General features: G+C 48.4%; 1 protein-coding gene across 12 annotated transcripts in view; it reads left to right on the top strand.

Annotated features, from left to right (window-relative positions):
* Positions 1-20,929, top strand: part of heatr5b (HEAT repeat containing 5B) — a 100,043-nt gene that overhangs the window by 5,041 nt on the left and 74,073 nt on the right. For 6 of the 12 annotated variants that reach the window (XM_090201730.1, XM_090201736.1, XM_090201732.1 and 3 more), the window contains exons 4-11: positions 253-361; positions 1,724-1,873; positions 2,216-2,387; positions 8,307-8,464; positions 9,951-10,073; positions 12,049-12,223; positions 19,041-19,196; positions 19,921-20,171. In XM_090201730.1, coding sequence (XP_090057856.1) covers positions 253-361; positions 1,724-1,873; positions 2,216-2,387; positions 8,307-8,464; positions 9,951-10,073; positions 12,049-12,223; positions 19,041-19,196; positions 19,921-20,171 — 1,294 coding nt within the window. Of the gene's footprint in view, positions 1-252; positions 362-1,723; positions 1,874-2,215; positions 2,388-8,306; positions 8,465-9,950; positions 10,074-12,048; positions 12,224-12,873; positions 12,907-19,040; positions 19,197-19,920; positions 20,172-20,929 lie in introns of all 12 variants that reach the window. The other 6 variants (XM_090201733.1, XM_090201739.1, XM_090201735.1 and 3 more) reach the window with 2 other exon arrangements.

Consider the following 20,929-nt stretch of genomic DNA (forward strand, 5'->3'; position numbering starts at 1 on the left):
AGTGGAAAGCCTTTCCAGAAGACTGGAGGCTGTTATAGCAGCAATGTTCCTACATCTAGTGGAAAGCCTTCCCAGAAGAGTGGAGGCTACTGTCTGTCTAACCGGGTACTGTCTGTCTGACCCCGGTTCTGTCTGTCTGTTTGACCCGGTACTGTCTGTCTGACCGGGTGTGAGTGGGTAAAGAATAGCTTCCAGTCTATAATTGAGTGGTAATGAACTCCTCTGTTCGGCTCATCGTGGTTTGTTTTGCAGAGCTGCTGTGGCCTGTGTTGGGTCCTTCTATGAGAAGATGGGGAGGATGCTGGGAAGTTCCTTTCCCGACACCATCTCCAACATGCTGAAAGCACTGAAGACTGCAGAGGTGAGGGCTTCCTGGGTTTTATAGAGCAGGGGTAAGGGCTTCCCGGGTTTTATAGAGCAGGGGTATGGGCTTCCTGGGTTTTATAGAGCAGGGGTAAGGGCTTCCCGGGTTTTATAGAGCAGGGGTATGGGCTTCCTGGGTTTTATAGAGCAGGGGTAAGGGCTTCCTGGGTTTTATAGAGCAGGGGTAAGGGCTTCCTGGGTTTTATAGAGCAGGGGTATGGGCTTCCTGGGTTTTATAGAGCAGGGGTAAGGGCTTCCCGGGTTTTATAGAGCAGGGGTATGGGCTTTCTGGGTTTTATAGAGCAGGGGTAAGGGCTTCCTGGGTTTTATAGAGCAGGGGTAAGGGCTTCCTGGGTTTTATAGAGCAGGGGTAAGGGCTTCCCGGGTTTTATAGAGCAGGGGTAAGGGCTTCCCGGGTTTTATAGAGCAGGGGTAAGGGCTTCCTGGGTTTTATAGAGCAGGGGTAAGGGCTTCCTAGCAGCTCATAATGCTTCTTATCATGGTATTCTGACTTGCCTATTTAAATAAATAAATACATTCTAAGAACACCAGGAGTATCTCTATTGTTGCTCAGAACAATGTACAGTTCATCTTGGCAACAATATAGATAGACTTCGATTGACTTGTATGTAATGCCACCCCATTTGCCCTCCTCTCCTCACTCCTCCTCCCTATCATCCCCTCCTCCTCCTCTGTCTCATCCCCTCGCCTCTCATCCCCTCGCCTCTCATCCCCTCGCCTCATCCCCCTGCCTCTCATCCCCCTCGCCTCTCATCCCCCTCGCCTCTCATCCCCCTCGCCTCTCATCCCCCTCGCCTCTCATCCCCCTCGCCTCTCATCCCCTCGCCTCTCATCCCCTCGCCTCTCATCCCCTCGCCTCTCATCCCCTCGCCTCTCATCCCCTCGCCTCTCATCCCTCCCCTCTCTCTCATCCCCTCCTCTCTCATCCCCTCCTCTCTCATCCCCTCCTCTCTCTCATCCCCTCCTCTCTCTCATCCCCTTCTCCTCCTCTCTCTCATATCTCTCCTCTCATCCCCTCCACCTCCTCTCCCATCCCTCTCATCCCCTCCACCTCCTCTCCCATCCCTCTCATCCCCTCCACCTCCTCTCCCATCCCTCTCATCCCCTCCACCTCCTCTCCCATCCCTCTCATCCCCTCCTCCTCCTCTCCCATCCCTCTCATCCCCTCCTCCTCCTCTCCCATCCCTCTCATCCCCTCCTCCTCCTCTCTCTCATCCCTCTCCTCTCATCCCCTCCTCCTCCTCTCTCATCCCCTCCTCTCTCTCATATCTCCCCTCTCATCTCCTCCTCTCTCGCTCATATCTCCCCTCTCATCCCCTCCTCCTCCCTCTGTCTCCAGTCCCAGGGTCGTAGTGAGATTCTACTCAGTCTACAGAAGGTGTTGAATGGTCTTGGTGGAGCAGCAGCCTCTTGCCATAGAGACATCTATAAGAACGCTCGTTCCCTACTCACAGACCGCTCCATGGCTGTGCGCTGTGCTGTAGCTAAGGTTAGTGAATACTGTGCAACAGTCCACATTGTGAAAGGGCTCAGATATAATGATAAGCATCGGTTGGCGGGAGAGGCGATGGCCATCGGCTGGCGGGAGAGGCGATGGCCATCGGCTGGCGGGAGAGGCGATGGCCATCGGCTGGCGGGAGAGGCGATGGCCATCGGCTGGCGGGAGAGGCGATGGCCATCGGCTGGCGCGTTCAAGTGGACCACATAGCAGGGGAACGTATCTACTCTGTGCTTCAAGGCCCTGGAAGGATCTAACGATTAACTCGGTCTCTCTGTCCCTCTCTTTCTGTCTCGCTCTTTCTTTCTCTCACTCTGTCCTCTCTGTCTATAGTGTCTGCTAGAGCTGCAGAATGAGGCTGTATTCATGTGGACCGCCGAGCTGGAGAACGTAGCTACTCTGTGCTTCAAGGCCCTGGAAGGATCGAACTATGGAGTGAGGGTAGCCGTATCCAAACTACTAGGAACCGTCATGGCCACGGCCCTGATGCCCAAACAAGCTGCAGGTTAGGAGCACGCTCTAATGGGGTTTCCTTTGTCAGGTTTGATATGTTAGTCATTTAGCTGACGCTCTTATCCAGAGCCAATAACAGTTAGTGTATTCATCTGCTGTGGGATTAATCGAGGGGCTCTCTGATGGGTCTCGTTGATAATGTCGAGGGGCTCTCTGATGGGTCTCGTTGATAATGTCGAGGGGCTCTCTGATGGGTCTCGTTGATAATGTCGAGGGGCTCTCTGATGGGTCTCGTTGATAATGTCGAGGGGCTCTCTGATGGGTCTCGTTGATAATGTCGAGGGGCTCTCTGATGGGTCTCGTTGATAATGTCGAGGGGCTCTCTGATGGGTCTCGTTGATAATGTCGAGGGGCTCTCTGATGGGTCTCGTTGATAATGTCGAGGGGCTCTCTGATGGGTCTCGTTGATAATGTCGAGGGGCTCTCTGATGGGTCTCGTTGATAATGTCGAGGGGCTCTCTGATGGGTCTCGTTGATAATGTCGAGGGGCTCTCTGATGGGTCTCGTTGATAATGTCGAGGGGCTCTCTGATGGGTCTCAGTGGGGGGGTTTGAGATCCCAGTGGGGGGGTTTGAGATCCCAGTGGGGGGGTTTGAGATCCCAGTGGGGGGGTTTGAGATCCCAGTGTGGGGGGGGTTTGAGATCCCAGTGTGAGGTGGGGGGTTGAGATCCCAGTGTGAGGTGGGGGTGTGGGGGGTTGAGATCCCAGCGTGAGGTGGGGGGGGGTTGAGATCCCAATGTTGGGGGGGGTGGGGGTTGAAATCCCAGTGTGAGGTGGGGGGGAGTTGAGATCCCAGTGTCAAGTGGGGGGGGGGGGGGGGGGGGTTGAGATCCCAGTGTGAGGTGGGGGGGGGGGGGGGGGGGGTTGAGATCCCAGTGTGAGGTGGGGGGGGGGGGTTGAGATCCCAGTGTGAGGTGGGGGGGTGGGTTGAGATCCCAGTGTGAGGTGGGGGGGTGGGTTGAGATCCCAGTGTGAGGTGGGGGGGTGGGTTGAGATCCCAGTGTGAGGTGGGGGGGTGGGTCGAGATCCCAGTGTCAGGTGGGGGGGGGGGGGGGGGTTGAGATCCCAGTGTGAGGTGGGGGGGTGGTTCGAGATCCCAGTGTGAGGTGGGGGGGTGGGTCGAGATCCCAGTGTGAGGTGGGGGGGTGGGTCGAGATCCCAGTGTCAGGTGGGGGGGTGGGTTGAGATCCCAGTGTCAGGTGGGGGGGTGGGTCGAGATCCCAGTGTCAGGTTGGGGGGTGGGGGGGGTTGAGATCCCAGGTGTGAGGGGGGGAGTTGAGATCCCAGTGGGGGGGTTGAGATCCCAGTGTCAGGTGGGGGGGTGGGGGGGGTTGAGATCCCAGTGTCAAGTGGGGGGGTTGAGATCCCAGTGGGGGGGGGGGGGGTGGGTTGAGATCCCAGTGTCAGGTTGGGGGGTGGGTTGAGATCCCAGTGTCAGGTGGGGGGTGGGGGGGGTTGAGATCCCAGTGTCAGGTTGGGGGGTGGGTTGAGATCCCAGTGTCAGGTGGGGGGGTGGGGGGGGGTTGAGATCCCAGTGTCAGGTTGGGGGGTGGGTTGAGATCCCAGTGTCAGGTGGGGGGGTGGGGGGGGTTGAGATCCCAGTGTCAGGTTGGGGGGTGGGTTGAGATCCCAGTGTCGGGTGGGGGGGGTTGAGATCCCAGTGTCGGGTGGGGGGGGTTGAGATCCCAGTGTCAGGTGGGGGGGGGGGGGGGGGGGGGGGGTTGAGATCCCGGGGGGGGGGGTAGTAGAGATCCCAGTGGGGGGTGGGGGGGTTGAGATCCCAGGTGTGAGGTGGGGGGGGTTGAGATCCCAGGTGTGAGGTGGGGGGGGGTTGAGATCCCAGTGAGGGGGGGGGGGGGTGTGTGTGTGAGTTGAGATCCCAGTGGGGGGGGGGTAGGAGATCCCAGGTGTGAGGTGGGGGGGGTTGAGATCCCAGTCGGGGGGGGGGGTTGAGATCCCAGGTGTGAGGTGGGGGGGGGTTGAGATCCCAGTCGGGGGGGGGGGTTGAGATCCCAGGTGTGAGGTGGGGGGGGTTGAGATCCCAGTGGGGGGGGTTGAGATTTTGTTACGGTACAGCCTTATTCTAAAATAAATTAAATAATAGTTTTTCTACATGAATCTACACACACATAATGACAATGTAAAAATAGGTTTTTTGACATTTTTGCAGATGTATTAAAAGCAGAAATGTAAATACGCTGTAAGTATTCAGACAGTTTGCTATGAGACTCGGAATTGAGCTCCGGTGCATCCTGTTACCATTGATCATCCCTGAGATGTTTCTACAACTTGATTGGAGTCCAACTGTGGTAAAATCTATTTATTGGACATGATTTGGAAAGGCACACACCTGTCTATATAAAGGTCCCACAGTTGACAGTGCATGTTAGAGCAATAACCAAGACATGAGGAACAAGGAATTGTTCGTAGAGCTCCGAGACAGGATTCTGTCGAGGCACAGATCTGGGGAAAGGTACCAAGAAAATGTCTGCAGCATTGAAGGTCCCCAAGAACACAGTGGCCTCCATCATTCTTAAATTGAAGAAGTTTGGAACCACCAAGACTATTGCTAGAGCTGGCCGCCCAGCCAAACTGAGCAATCGGGGGAGAAGGGCCTTGGTCAGGGAGGTGACCAAGAACCTGACCTGACAGAGCTCCAGAGTTCCTCTGTTGAGATGGGAGAACAACCATCTCTTCAGCACTCCACCAATCAGGCCTTTATGGTAGAGTGGCCAGACAGAAGCCACTCCTCAGTAAAAGGCACCTGACAGCCTGCCTGGCGTTTGCCAAAAGGTACCTAAAGGACCCTGAGACCGTGAGAAACCAGAATCTCTGGTCTGATGACACCACGGCTGAACTCTTTTGTCTTAATGCCAAGTGTCACATCTAGAGGAAACCTGGCACCATCCCTACGGTGAAGCATGGTGGTGGGAGCGTCATGCTGTGGGGATGTTTTTCAGTGCCTGGGACTGGGAGACAAGTTCGGATCGAGGGAAAGATGAACGGAGCAAAGTACAGAGAGATCCTTGATGAAAACCTGCTCCAGACTCAGACTCAGACTGTAGCGAAGGTTCACCTTCCAACAGGACAACGACTCTAAGCACACAACCAAGACAACACCGGAGTGGCTTTGGGACAAATCTCTGAATGTCCATGAGTGGCCCAGCCAGAGCCCGGACTTGAATCCGATCTAACTTCTCTGGAGAGAACTGAAAATAGATGTGCAGTGTCACTCCCCATCCAACCTGACAGAGCTTGAGAGGATCTGCAGAGAAGAATAGGAGAAACTCTCCAAATACAGGTGTGCCAAGCGTTTAGCATCATACCCAAGAAGACTCAAGGCTGTAATTACTGCCAAATGTGCTTCAAACAAAGTACTGAGTAAAGGGTCTGAATACCTAAAAAACGTGATATTTCAGTTTTTTTTATTTTGAAACATTTCAAACCAACTGGTTTTGGCTTTGTCATTATGGGGTATTGTGATGTCATTATGGGGCATTGTGATGTCATTATGGGGTATTGTGATGTCATTATGGGGTATTGTGATGTCATTATGGGGCATAGTGATGTCATTATGGGGCATAGTGATGTCATTATGGGGCATTGTGATGTCATTATGGGGCATTGTGATGTCATTATGGGGCATTGTGATGTCATTATGGGGCGTTGTGTGTAGATTATGGAGGAAAAACATATTTTACTCAATTTTAGAATAAGGCTGTAACATAACAAAATGTGGGAAAAGTCAAGGGGTCTGAATACTTTGTGAATACTCTGCACATGTAACAATGAATAATACGAAATATTTTATTTTTAATTATAATGTTTTATATTTTATAACGGGCTGCCAGTTGGGGAACTCTGCTATTACATCTTGAAATGGATAGTTTACTCTGACTACAGACTAACATGGTTTTCCTCCAGCCTTGGCTCTAGTTTATTCATGGTTTTCCTCCAGCCTTGGCTCTAGTTTATTCATGGTTTTCCTCCAGCCTTGGCTCTAGTTTATTCACGGTTTTCCTCCAGCCTTGGCTCTAGTTTATTCATGGTTTTCCTCCAGCCTTGGCTCTAGTTTATTCATGGTTTTCCTCCAGCCTTGGCTCTAGTTTATTCACGGTTTTCCTCCAGCCTTGGCTCTAGTTTATTCATGGTTTTCCTCCAGCCTTGGCTCTAGTTTATTCACGGTTTTCCTCCAGCCTTGGCTCTAGTTTATTCACGGTTTTCCTCCAGCCTTGGCTCTAGTTTATTCACGGTTTTCCTCCAGCCTTGGCTCTAGTTTATTCACGGTTTTCCTCCAGCCTTGGCTCTAGTTTATTCACGGTTTTCCTCCAGCCTTGGCTCTAGTTTATTCACGGTTTTCCTCCAGCCTTGGCTCTAGTTTATTCATGGTTTTCCTCCAGCCTTGGCTCTAGTTTATTCACGGTTTTCCTCCAGCCTTGGCTCTAGTTTATTCATGGTTTTCCTCCAGCCTTGGCTCTAGTTTATTCATGGTTTTCCTCCAGCCTTGGCTCTAGTTTATTCATGGTTTTCCTCCAGCCTTGGCTCTAGTTTATTCATGGTTTTCCTCCAGCCTTGGCTCTAGTTTATTCATGGTTTTCCTCCAGCCTTGGCTCTAGTTTATTCATGGTTTTCCTCCAGCCTTGGCTCTAGTTTATTCATGGTTTTCCTCCAGCCTTGGCTCTAGTTTATTCATGGTTTTCCTCCAGCCTTGGCTCTAGTTTATTCATGGTTTTCCTCCAGCCTTGGCTCTAGTTTATTCATGGTTTTCCTCCAGCCTTGGCTCTAGTTTATTCATGGTTTTCCTCCAGCCTTGGCTCTAGTTTATTCATGGTTTTCCTCCAGCCTTGGCTCTAGTTTATTCATGGTTTTCCTCCAGCCTTGGCTCTAGTTTATTCAAGAAAGCCGTTTTTGGATATTTAGTTTCCATTCAACACTTAACAGCCGTATTTTGTTACGGTTAGCATCCTTAGTAACACTTAACATTAAACTGTTCTTGTGCCTGTGTAATAAACATATAATTATAATATAAATAAATATCTATGTAGCAATGTTATTGTAATAATGAAAGTTACTACACAAGTATAGGAACTGGATGTCAAGAGTTACATGATTACCTTGTGTCTTACTCATTATTAAAATATATGTCTTATTTTAATAATGACTAAGACATATATTTTAATAATTAGTATATGTCTTAGTCGTTATTAAAATATATGTCTTACTCGTTATTAAAATATGTCTTACTCATTATTAAAATATGTCTTAGTCATTATTAAAATATGTCTTAGTCATTTTGAAGCTGCAGAAGTGGTGCTTTCCTAATGCTGCAGTGTTTCCATGTTCCTCGTGTATTTCATTCTAGGCTATAGACTATATTAACATTCACAAACAGAGCCCTCCAAACCCTGTGCTGACTGACGATCATATCTCAGAGCCCTCCAATCCCTGTGCTGACTGACGATCATATCTCAGAGCCCTCCAATCCCTGTGCTGACTGACGATCATATCTCAGAGCCCTCCAAACCCTGTGCTGACTGACGATCATATCTCAGAGCCCTCCAAACCCTGTGCTGACTGACAATCATATCTCAGAGCCCTCCAATCCCTGTGCTGACTGACGATCATATCTCAGAGCCCTCCAAACCCTGTGCTGACTGACGATCATATCTCAGAGCCCTCCAAACCCTGTGCTTAACGTTCGTATATATTTAGACTCATTCAACTAACTGTTTTTGGTTCTTCATGAAATATCATATAAATATTTTGTTTTCAAAAAAACTTGCATATATTCTTGCATATACACCTCATCATCATCATCATCATCATCATTATTATACTGGCTTTTACAAGGTCCCCCTCCCCCCCTGACCTCTGACCTCTGTCCCTATGCTATGTTACCGTCTCCTCTAGTGATGCGTCAGAACGTGAAACGCGCCACGCTAGACGAGGTGTTGGAGCTGATGGCTACAGGCTTCCTAAGAGGGGGGTCTGGCTTCCTGAAGAGCGGGGGGGAGATGCTGAAGGGAGGGGGCTCTGTCAGCAGGGAGGTGCGGGTGGGAGTCACACAGGTACGTAGATGTCCCTCCCGTTTGGGTAGGTTGTTGAATAATAACGTGCTTGTTTGAGATGGACGACATCGCTGTCCGACTGGAGAATCACAGATCTACAAATCACATTCATCCCCAGTAACTAATCATTATGTGATGAAGAGGAGTGATTCTGCACAGTCAGACAGCTCAAACTGATCCCCTCAAACACGCTGATTGGTGTGTGCTACCAGTGATATTGGTGTGTGTGTGCTACCAGTGATATTGGTGTGTGTGTGCTACCAGTGATATTGGTGTGTGTGTGCTACCAGTGATAATGGTGTGTGTGTTCTACCAGTGATATTGGTGTGTGTGGTACCAGTGATATTGGTGTGTGTGTGTGTGTGTGGTATGTGTGGTACCAGTGATGTTGGGGGTTGTGGTACCAGTGATGTTAGGGGGTGTGGTACCAGTGATGTTAGGGGTTGTGGTACCAGTGATGTTAGGGGGTGTGGTACCAGTGATGTTGGGGGGTGTGGTACCAGTAATGTTGGGGGGTGTGGTACCAGTGATGTTGGGGGGTGTGGTACCAGTGATGTTGGGGGGTGTGTGGTACCAGTGATGTTGGGGGGTGTGTGGTACCAGTGATGTTGGGGGGTGTGTGGTACCAGTGATGTTGGGGGGGGGTGTGGTACCAGTGATGTTGGGGGGGGTGTGGTACCAGTGATGTTGGGGGGGGTGGTACCAGTGATGTTGGGGGGGTGGTGGTACCAGTGATGTTGGGGGGTGTGGTACCAGTGATGTTGGGGGGGGGGTGTGGTACCAGTGATGTTGGGGGGGGGGGGGTGTGGTACCAGTGATGTTGAGGGGTGTGGTACCAGTGATGTTGGGGGGGGTGTGGTACCAGTGATGTTGGGGGGTGTGTGGTACCAGTGATGTTGGGGGGTGTGGTACCAGTGATGTTGGGGGGGGGGTGTGGTACCAGTGATGTTGGGGGGGGGGGTGTGGTACCAGTGATGTTGGGGGGTGTGTGGTACCAGTGATGTTGGGGGGGGGGGGGGGGGGTGGTGGTACCAGTGATGTTGGGGGGGGGGTGGTGGTACCAGTGATGTTGGGGGGTGTGGTACCAGTGATATTGGGGTGAGTGTGGTACCAGTGATATTGGTGTTATAACCATTCATAAGGTGGTGGTGTTATAACCATTTGTAACAAGGTGATGGTGTTATAACCATTCGTAACAAGGTGATGGTGTAATAACCATTCATAAGGTGGTGTTATAACCATTCATAACGTGGTGGTGGTGGTGGTGTTATAACCATTCATAACGTGGTGGTGGTGGTGTTATAACCATTCATAACGTGGTGGTGGTGTTATAACCATTCATAACGAGGTGATGGTGGTGTTATAACCATTCATAACGAGGTGATGGTGGTGTTATAACCATTCATAACGAGGTGATGGTGGTGTTATAACCATTCATAATAAGGTGATAATGTAATCGTGTAATGTTCCTTCTCTCCTCCAATAGGCATATGTTGTATTCGTGACCACGCTGGGCGGCCAGTGGCTGGAGCGGAACTTTGCCACGTTCCTGTCTCATGTCCTGGACCTGGTCAGCCACCCGCGGGCCACCCAGACACACGTGGAGGCGGTGAGTAGCATTATGCTGTCCATGCTAGGGAAGTTAGCATTGTGTTAGCATAACTATTGCTGTGGGAGTTTTCAATGACAATCACATAGCATTATGCTATCCATGCTAGGGAAGTTAGCATTGTGTTAGCATACATACATATATATATCTACATACATTTTAAAATCTGCATAAAACATTACATTTCCTACTGTAGGTGTGTTTTCATCAAACATACTTTTTGCCGATAAAAGACTGTGTGTGATGACATAGTACACACACAAATTACCGTTAAATTCTCATGTACCGAATGAGAAATACAAGTTCCATGGCATTTTCAACTCAGATACGTAAGGAAGTAAATAACAGCGAATAATTACAGTAGAGGCTATATACAGTAACCAGGCTATATACAGTAGAGGGGCTGTATACAGTAACCAGGCTATATACAGTAGAGGCTATATACAGTAGAGGGGCTGTATACAGTAACCAGGCTATATACAGTAGAGGCTATATACAGTAACCAGGCTATATACAGTAGAGGCTGTATACAGTAACCAGGCTGTATACAGTAACCAGGCTATATACAGGAGGGGGGCTATATACAGGAGGGGGGCTATATACAGGAGGGGGGCTATATACAGGAGGGGGGCTATATACAGGAGAGGGGCTATATACAGGAGAGGGGCTATATACAGGAGAGGGGCTATATACAGGAGAGGGGCTATATACAGGAGAGGGGCTATATACAGGAGAGGGGCTATATACAGGAGAGGGGCTATATACAGGAGAGGGGCTATATACAGGAGAGGGGCTATATACAGGAGAGGGGCTATATACAGGAGAGGGGCTATATACAGGAGAGGGGCTATGTACAGTAGAGGGGCTCTATACAGTAGGGGGGCTCTATACAGTAGAGGGGCTAAGGGTGTGTTTGTGTGTATGTGTGTGTGTTAACACTAAGGGTGTGTGTGTGTGTGTTAACACTAAGGATGTGTGTGTGTGTGTTAACACTAAGGATGTGTGTGTGTGTGTTAACACTAAGGATGTGTGTGTGTGTGTTAACACTAAGGATGTGTGTGTGTGTGTTAACACTAAGGGTGTGTGTGTGTGTGTTAACACTAAGGATGTGTGTGTGTGTGTTAACACTAAGGATGTGTGTGTGTGTGTTAACACTAAGGGGGTGTGTGTGTTAACACTAAGGGGGTGTGTGTGTGTTAACACTAAGGGTGTGTGTGTGTGTTAACACTAAGGGGGTGTGTGTGTGTTAACACTAAGGGTGTGTGTGTGTGTTAACACTAAGGGTGTGTGTGTGTTAACACTAAGGGGGTGTGTGTGTGTTAACACTAAGGGGGTGTGTGTGTGTTAACACTAAGGGGGTGTGTGTGTGTTAACACTAAGGGGGTGTGTGTGTGTTAACACTAAGGGGGTGTGTGTGTGTGTGTTAACACTAAGGGTGTGTGTGTGTGTGTGTTAACACTAAGGGTGTGTGTGTGTGTGTGTTAACACTAAGGGTGTGTGTGTGTGTGTTAACACTAAGGGTGTGTGTGTGTGTGTGTTAACACTAAGGGGGTGTGTGTGTTAACACTAAGGGGGTGTGTGTGTGTGTTAACACTAAGGGTGTGTGTGTGTGTTAACACTAAGGGTGTGTGTGTGTGTTAACACTAAGGGGGTGTGTGTGTGTGTTAACACTAAGGGTGTGTGTGTGTGTGTGTTAACACTAAGGGGGTGTGTGTGTGTTAACACTAAGGGTGTGTGTGTGTTAACACTAAGGGTGTGTGTGTGTTAACACTAAGGGTGTGTGTGTGTGTTAACACTAAGGGGGTGTGTGTGTGTGTTAACACTAAGGGTGTGTGTGTGTGTGTGTTAACACTAAGGGGGTGTGTGTGTGTTAACACTAAGGGGGTGTGTGTGTGTTAACACTAAGGGGGTGTGTGTGTGTTAACACTAAGGGGGTGTGTGTGTGTTAACACTAAGGGGGTGTGTGTGTTAACAGGTGTACTCCCGTCGCTGTGTGTCGTTCATGCTGCGCTCCACTCTGGGGGGGCTGCTTGGGGAGAAGGCCCAGATCGCTGCGGGGAAAGACATCTGCCAGGCTATCAGTAAACAGATGAGGGCTGTGGGTAAGGAGATAGATGGGGGGGAGATTTCACGGTTCAGAGCTTTACAGAGTAAGTACACATCCACATTATTATTATTATTATTATTATTGCATTTTAGTTCTCATAATTTAAGATATACTTCATTTAATTTGTTTAATTTGATCCTAATTTCTTATGATTTTACTTTGGGGTTTTTCTTTCTTGTTTTCTCACAATTTGTACTTTTGTAAAGGGTCAAATCCCAACTTCAACTTAGGTCCAGTCTCCCACTGACTGGTCCAGTCTCCCACTGACTGGTCCAGTCTCCCACTGACTAAGTGGAAGTTGGGGTTCTCCAACACACAAGCCTTCTTGTTGTTGTTTTTCCATCTCTCATTTTGGAGTGGGTGTGCTTTTGTTGTGTGGGCTTTTCGCTTGCTCTGCTCATCCTCTGACTCTACTGATCTCTCTCTCTCTCTCTCTCACCTGTTCTCTCTCTCTCTCTCTCTCTCTCTCTCTCTCTCTCTCTCACCTGTTCTGTCTGTCTCTCTCTCTCTCTCTCTCTCTCTCTCTCTCTCTCTCTCTCTCTCTCTCTCTCTCTCTCTCTCTCTCTCTCTCTCTCTCTCACCTGTTCTGTCTGTCTCTCTCTCTCTCTCTCTCTCTCTCTCTCTCTCTCTCTCTCTCTCTCTCTCTCTCTCTCTCTCTCTCTCTCTCTCTCTCTCTCTCGTTCTTTTTCTCAGCTCTTACCTCTGCTCGGAGGCACAGTTCTGCTGGTATTGACAGTTTCTTACATCTCCAGCCATTCTAGGGCCTTATGCATCTGAAATGGTCCCTTATTCTCTACGTGGAGCCCTATAGAGCCCTGTGGGTGGTACACTATACTAGGGAATAGGGTGGTACACTATACTAGGGAATAGGGTGGTACACTATACTAGGGAATAGGGTGGTACACTATACTAGGGAATAGGGTGGTACACTATACTAGGGAATAGGGTGGTACACTATACTAGGGAATAGGGTGGTACACTATACTAGGGAATAGGGTGGTACACTATACTAGGGAATAGGGTGGTACACTATACTAGGGAATAGGGTGGTACACTATACTAGGGAATAGGGTGGTACACTATACTAGGGAATAGGGTGGTACACTATACTAGGGAATAGGGTGGTACACTATACTAGGGAATAGGGTGGTACACTATACTAGGGAATAGGGTGGTACACTATACTAGGGAATAGGGTGGTACACTATACTAGGGAATAGGGTGGTACACTATACTAGGGAATAGGGTGGTACACTATACTAGGGAATAGGGTGGTACACTATACTAGGGAATAGGGTGGTACACTATACTAGGGAATAGGGTGGTACACTATACTAGGGAATAGGGTGGTACACTATACTAGGGAATAGGGTGGTACACTATACTAGGGAATAGGGTGGTACACTATACTAGGGAATAGGGTGGTACACTATACTAGGGAATAGGGTGGTACACTATACTAGGGAATAGGGTGGTACACTATACTAGGGAATAGGGTGGTACACTATACTAGGGAATAGGGTGGTACACTATACTAGGGAATAGGGTGGCATTTTGGATGCATTGTAGGTTTTTCCAGAATGAGACTAACATTTTACTGCTACTACTATAGAGATTATAACCCATTAAAGACAGACTCTGTAAGTCTCATGTTATTAAGTGATTATGAAATATCAAACTGTTCGGGGCGACAAAACAAACCCAGGACAGACGTCATGTCAACAACTCCAGTCCTCGGGGGCCTGACGTGACCACCGCCCTCTGTAGCAGTCACATCTGTAGTCATGAAGTGCTTTAAAAGGCTTGTTATGGCATGCATCAACTCCATCATCCCAGACACCGTAGACCAGGGCAACTCCAGTCCTCGGGGGCCTGACATGACTACCACCCTGTAGCACTCACATCCCTAGTCATGTGGGCTGGCAACTCCAGTCTGGCAACTCCAGTCCTCGGGGGCCTGATTTGGTGTCACAGTTTTGCCCACCCAGCCCCAGCTAACACACCTGACTCTAATAATCACCTAAACAGGATCTTCAGTTTGGAATGCAATGTGATTAATCAGCTGTGTTTGATATAGATGGGGAAAAGGTGTTCTAGCAATCAGGCCCTGGAGGACTGGCGTTGCCCGTCCCTGATCTATACAGTACAAGATGTTTTAAACCAGGGGGGGGACATGGAGGATTCTGGATTAATCAGCTGTGTTTGATATAGATGGGGAAAAGGTGTTCTAGCAATCAGGCCCTGGAGGACTGGCGTTGCCCGTCCCTGATCTATACAGTACAAGATGTTTTAAACCAGGGGGGGGACATGGAGGATTCTGGATTAATCAGCTGTGTTTGATATAGATGGGGAAAAGGTGTTCTAGCAATCAGGCCCTGGAGGACTGGCGTTGCCCGTCCCTGATCTATACAGTTCAAGATGTTTTAAACCAGGGGGGCGGGGGGGGGGGGGACATTTTATTTGGGGCTGAGTCTGGCTTTAATATATGTACAGTAGATAGGGCAACTTTCCCAGAATTCCCTGTGTTTCCAGAACATCTTGGTTGGAGGATTCTGTATTTCCTTCTTATCTCCCTGTAATATTCCAACCAGGATTTCTGGAAAACCAGGGATTTTGGCGAAGTTGCTGAAATTGTGCAACTCTCAGTTACCATTGCACACTCCCTATAGTGTATTTAACTATACCCTGCTAACCTGTAAAAACAAATATATCACTTTATCTTGTTATAGAGATGAAAAGCAATTAACCAATTAACTCACACACTCAGCAAAAGCAAGCCTTTTATCCCCCCCTGGGGAGCTTTTATAAAAAACAAAACAGACATGAAGTAATTGGTCTTTTTGTGTGTGACATCATTTGGAATTACTCCCATCCTATCATCACAATCACTTTTTATTTTATTTTTTTTACAAAATAACTTCTCCAGATTCTTACTCTGTGATTCCCTCTGAAACCTTCTGTGTCAACTGTCTGTGTCAACTGTCTGTGTCAACTGGCCATCTTTCTACTCCAGTACCAGTCAATAGTTTGGACACACCTACTCATTCCAGGGTTTTTCTTCATTTTTTTTACATTGTAAACTATGAAATAACACATATGGAATCATGTAGTAACCAAAACAAATCAAAATATATTTTATTTTTGAGATTATTCAAAGTAGCCACCCTTTGCCTGTGTTTGAGCCAATCAGTTGTGTTGTGACAAGGTAGGGGTGTTATACAGAAGACAGCCCTATTTGGTAAAATACCAAGTCCATATTATGGCAAGAACAGCTCAAATAAACAAAGAGAAACGACAATCCATCATTACTTTAAGACATGAAGGTCGGTCAATGTGGAAAATTTGAATAACTCATGAGGACCGCCACAGGAAAGGAAGACCCAGAGTTACCTCTGCTGCAGAGGATAGGTTCATTAGAGTTAACTGGCTCTCATTAGGACCGCCACAGGAAAGGAAGACCCAGAGTTACCTCTGCTGCAGAGGATAGGTTCATTAGAGTTAACTGTCTCTCATGAGGACCGCCACAGGAAAGGAAGACCCAGAGTTACCTCTGCTGCAGAGGATAGGTGTATTAGAGTTACCAGCCCAAATAAATTAACAGACACATCTCAACATCATCTGTTCAGAGGAGAATCAGGCCTTCATGGTCGAATTGCTGCAAAGAAACCATTACTAAAGGCCACCAATAAGAAGAAGAGACTCGGTTGGGCCAAGAAACACGAGCAATGGACATTAGACTGGTGGAAATTTGTCCTTTGGGTCTGATGAGTCCAAATTTGAGATTTTTGGTTCCAACCGCCGTGTCTTTGTGAGATGCAGAGTAGGTGAACGGGTGATCTCTGCATGTGTGGTTCCCACCGTGAAGCATGGAGGAGGAGGTGTGATGGTGTGGGGGTGCTTTGCTGGTGACACTGTGGGATTTATTTAGAATTCAAGGCACACTTAACCAGCATGGCTACCACAGCATTCTGCAGTGATACGCCATCCCATCTGGTTTGGGTTTAGTGGGACTATCATTTGTTTTTCAACAGGACAATGACCCAACACACCTCCAGGCTGTGTAAGGGCTGTTTGACTAAGAAGGAGAGTGATGGAGTGCTGCATCAGATGACCTGGCCTCTACAATCACCTGACCTCAACCCAATTGAGATGGTTTGGGAGGAGTTGGCTCGCAGAGTGAAGGAAAAGCAGCCAACAAGTGCTCAGCATGTGTGGGAACTCCTTCAAGGCTGTTGGAAAAGCATTCCAGGTGCAGCTGGTTGAGAGAATGCCAAGAGAACAAAGCTGTCATCAAGGCAAAGGGTTGCTACTAAAATATTAAAAATATGTTGATTTGACTAACACTTGTTTTGGTTACTACATGATTCCATATGTGTTATTTCTTCATAGTTGTGATGTCTTCACTGTTATTCTACAATGTAGAACATAGTAAAAATAAAGAACCCTTGAATGAGTAGGTGTGTCCAAACTTTGGACTAGTACTGTATATCATAGAAAACATAATTTCTTCCTACTGAGCTCTGAGGGTTTTAATTCATCATAGGAACCATCTCGAATGAGACTAAAGTAAGAGGGGGAAAACATATCTATTAAAGCCAATACATTTCATAAATCCAGATGTCTTGCCGATCTTTCGCCAGCAGAGAAACCATGGCAGATGTCCTATTTGATGCAAACTCCCAGCTATATTATATGTGGGTTCATTAAATGTCCTGGTGATGATGAATCCTCAGTCCTTTGTGCTGTCTGTCTTAATGCTGATATTTAGTACTGTTAATGCATGATAATAATATAGATATATTACAATGTCCCTGTTACCTGTTAGCTAGAGGTTGCCTGTTAGCTAGAGGTTGCCTGTTAGCTAGAGGTTGCCTGTTAGCTAGAGGTTGCCTGTTAGCTAGAGGTTGCCTGTTAGCTAGAGGTTGCCTGTTAGCTAGAGGTTGCCTGTTAGCTAGAGGTTGCCTGTTAGCTAGAGGTTGCCTGTTAGCTAGAGGTTGCCTGTTAGCTAGAGGTTGCCTGTTAGCTAGAGGTTGCCTGTTAGCTAGAGGTTGCCTGTTAGCTAGAGGTTGCCTGTTAGCTAGAGGTTGCCTGTTAGCTAGAGGTTGCCTGTTAGCTAGAGGTTGCCTGTTAGCTAGAGGTTGCCTGTTAGCTAGAGGTTGCCTGTTAGCTAGAGGTTGCCTGTTAGCTAGAGGTTGCCTGTTAGCTAGAGGTTGCCTGTTAGCTAGAGGTTGCCTGTTAGCTAGAGGTTGCCTGTTAGCTAGAGGTTGCCTGTTAGCTAGAGGTTGCCTGTTAGCTAGAGGTTGCCTGTTAGCTAGAGGTTGCCTGTTAGCTAGAGGTTGCCTGTTAGCTAGAGGTTGCCTGTTAGCTAGAGGTTGCCTGTTAGCTAGAGGTTGCCTGTTAGCTAGAGGTTGCCTGTTAGAGGTTGCCTGTTAGAGGTTGCCTGTTAGAGGTTGCCTGTTAGAGGTTGCCTGTTAGAGGTTGCCTGTTAGAGGTTGCCTGTTAGAGGTTGCCTGTTAGAGGTTGCCTGTTAGAGGCTGCCGGTTTAGCTAGAGAATACCTGTTTAGCTAGAGGTTACCGGTTTCCTGTTAGCTAGATGTTAACGGTTTCCTGTTAGCTAGATGTTAACGGTTTCCTGTTAGCTAGATGTTACCGGTTGCCTGTTAGCCCGAGGTTGCCTGTTAGCCCGAGGTTGCCTGTTAGCCAGAGGTTGCCTGTTACCTGTTAGCCAGAGGTTGCCTGTTACCTGTTAGCCAGAGGTTGCCTGTTACCTGTTAGCCAGAGGTTACCTGTTACCTGTTAGCCAGAGGTTACCTGTTACCTGTTAGCCAGAGGTTGCCTGTTACCTGTTAGCCAGAGGTTGCCTGTTACCTGTTAGCCAGAGGTTGCCTGTTACCTGTTAGCCAGAGGTTGCCTGTTACCTGTTAGCTAGAGCTTGCCTGTTACCTGTTAGCTAGAGGTTGCCTGTTACCTGTTAGCTAGAGGTTGCCTGTTACCTGTTAGCTAGAGGTTGCCTGTTACCTGTTAGCTAGAGGTTGCCTGTTACCTGTTAGCTAGAGGTTGCCTGTTACCTGTTAGCTAGAGGTTGCCTGTTACCTGTTAGCTAGAGGTTGCCTGTTACCTGTTAGCTAGAGGTTGCCTGTTACCTGTTAGCTAGAGGTTGCCTGTTACCTGTTAGCTAGAGGTTGCCTGTTACCTGTTAGCTAGAGCTTGCCTGTTAGCTAGAGGTTACCTGTTAACGATAATACAATGAGTCATCTTGACAATGTGCTCAAAACTACTTTGGCCCCTCTTCCTCCTTCCCTCTCCTGTCTCCCTCTCTTCTTCTCTCCTCCCTCCTCCTTCCCTCTCCTCTCCTCCCTCCTCCTTCCCTCTCCTCTCCTCCCTCCTCCTTCACTCTTCTCTCCTCCCTCCTCTTTCCCTCTCTCCCTCTCCTCCCTCCTTTTTCCCTTTCCCTCTCACCCCTCTTCTTCCCTCTCCCTCTCATCCCTCCTTCTTCCCTCATCCCTCCTTCTTCCCTCTCCCTCTCCTCCTCCCTCCTCCTCCCCTCTCCCTCTCCTCCTCCCCTCTCCCTCTCCTCCTCCCCTCTCCCTCTCCTCCTCCCCTCTCCCTCTCCTCCTTCCCTCTCCCTCTCCCTCTCCTCCCTCTTCCTTCCCTCTCCCTCTCCTCCCTCCTCCTTCCCTCTCCTCCCTCCTCCTTCCCTCCTACTTCCCTCTCCTCCTTCCCTCTCCCCCCTCCTCCTTCCCTCTCCCTCCTCCTTCCCTCTCCTCCCTCCTCCTCTCTCCCCCTCCTCCCTCCTCCTTCCCTCCTCTCCTCCCTCCTCCTTCCCTCTCCCTCCTCCCTCTCTCCTCTCCCGCTCCAGAAGCAGTAGTGAATGACACCAGTGGAGAGAACAAGGCAGGAGCAGCTGATGTTTCTGCCAGTCAACACGTGATGGTCTGTGCCCTCAAAGAGCTGGGCAGCCTGGTGCAGAGTCTTAGTGCCACATCCTCACCGCTCATACAGGAACCCTCCATTGGTAGGACATTACACAGAACACACGACATGCAGGAATGCAGCACACACACACCCACACACACTGGATATACTATTCACACACACACACACACACACACACACACCCACACACACTGGATATACTATTCACACACACACACACACACACACACACACACACACACACACACACACACACACACACACTGGATATACTATTCACACACACACACACACACACACCCACACACACCGGATATACTGTTCAAACACACACACACACACACACACACACACACACACACACACACAGTCAATCAATCACACACCATGCATGAATGCAGGCACACACACAGGACCAACTGAAAAAGTCCTCATACACTTGATAATGTAATGTGAGGTCCTCACAAGTATACAATTATAGGGCACCTAACAAGTATACAATTATAGGGCACCTAACAAGTATACAATTATAGGGCTTCTAACAAGTATACAATTATAGGGCTCCTAACAAGTAAACAATTATAGGGCTCCTAACAAGTACACAATTATAGGGCTCCTAACAAGTACACAATTATAGGGCTCCTAACAAGTATACAATTATAGGGCTCCTAACAAGTATACAATTATCGGGCACCTAACAAGTATACAATTATAGGGCTCCTAACAAGTATACAATTATAGGGCTCCTAACAAGTATACAATTATAGGGTAGTCATAAGTAACCCTGGCCCCTGACCCCTCAGGTCTCCTGGAGACGGTCTCCTCTGTGCTGCTCCACCCCAGCATGGCGGCCCGTTTGGCGGCGGCCTGGTGTTTACGCTGCGTTGCCGTGGCGCTGCCCTATCAGCTGACTCCGCTGTTGGAGCGCTGTGCGGAGCGCATCAACAACCTGAAGAGCTCTCCAGAGGCCGTCAGCGGCTACAGCTTCGCCGTGGCTGCTCTGCTGGGCGGCGTGCACCAGTGTCCTCTGGGAGTACCACATTCCAAGGGAAAGGTATGTACCCGTTTTGTCTGGCCCATTTCCCTCGGTCCAAACCTAAGGGCCCGATCCAATCTGTGATGCCGAGAACGCTGACAGAATCCAGACATTAAAACTCAATTCAACAATATAATACAATGTATTGACCCTAGTAGGGACTCAACTAGATGTATTGACCCTAGTAGGGACTCAACTAGACGTATTGACCCTAGTAGGGACTCAACTAGACGTATTGACCCTAGTAGGGACTCAACTAAATGTATTGACCCTAGTAGGGACTCAACTAAATATATTGACCCTAGTAGGGACTCAACTAAATGTATTGACCCTAGTAGGGACTCAACTAAATGTTTTGACCCTAGTAGGGACTCAACTAGATATATTGACCCTAGTAGGGACTCAACTAAATGTATTGACCCTAGTAGGGAATCAACTAGATGTATTGACCCTAGTGGGGAATCAACTAGACGTATTGACCCTAGTGGGGAATCAACTAGACGTATTGACCCTAGTGGGGAATCAACTAGATGTATTGACCCTAGTGGGGAATCAACTAGACGTATTGACCCTAGTGGGGAATCAACTAGATGTATTGACCCTAGTGGGGAATCAACTAGATGTATTGACCCTAGTAGGGAATCAACTAGATGTATTGACCCTAGTAGGGACTCAACTAAATGTGTTGACCCTAGTAGGGAATCAACTAGATATAGGGAATCAACTAGCTGTATTGACCCTAGTAGGGAATCAACTAAATGTATTGACCCTAGTAG

Source organism: Oncorhynchus mykiss, chromosome 16 (assembly GCF_057628025.1).
Source record: "Oncorhynchus mykiss isolate SJ-2025 chromosome 16, ASM5762802v1, whole genome shotgun sequence".
NCBI lineage: Eukaryota > Metazoa > Chordata > Actinopteri > Salmoniformes > Salmonidae > Oncorhynchus > Oncorhynchus mykiss.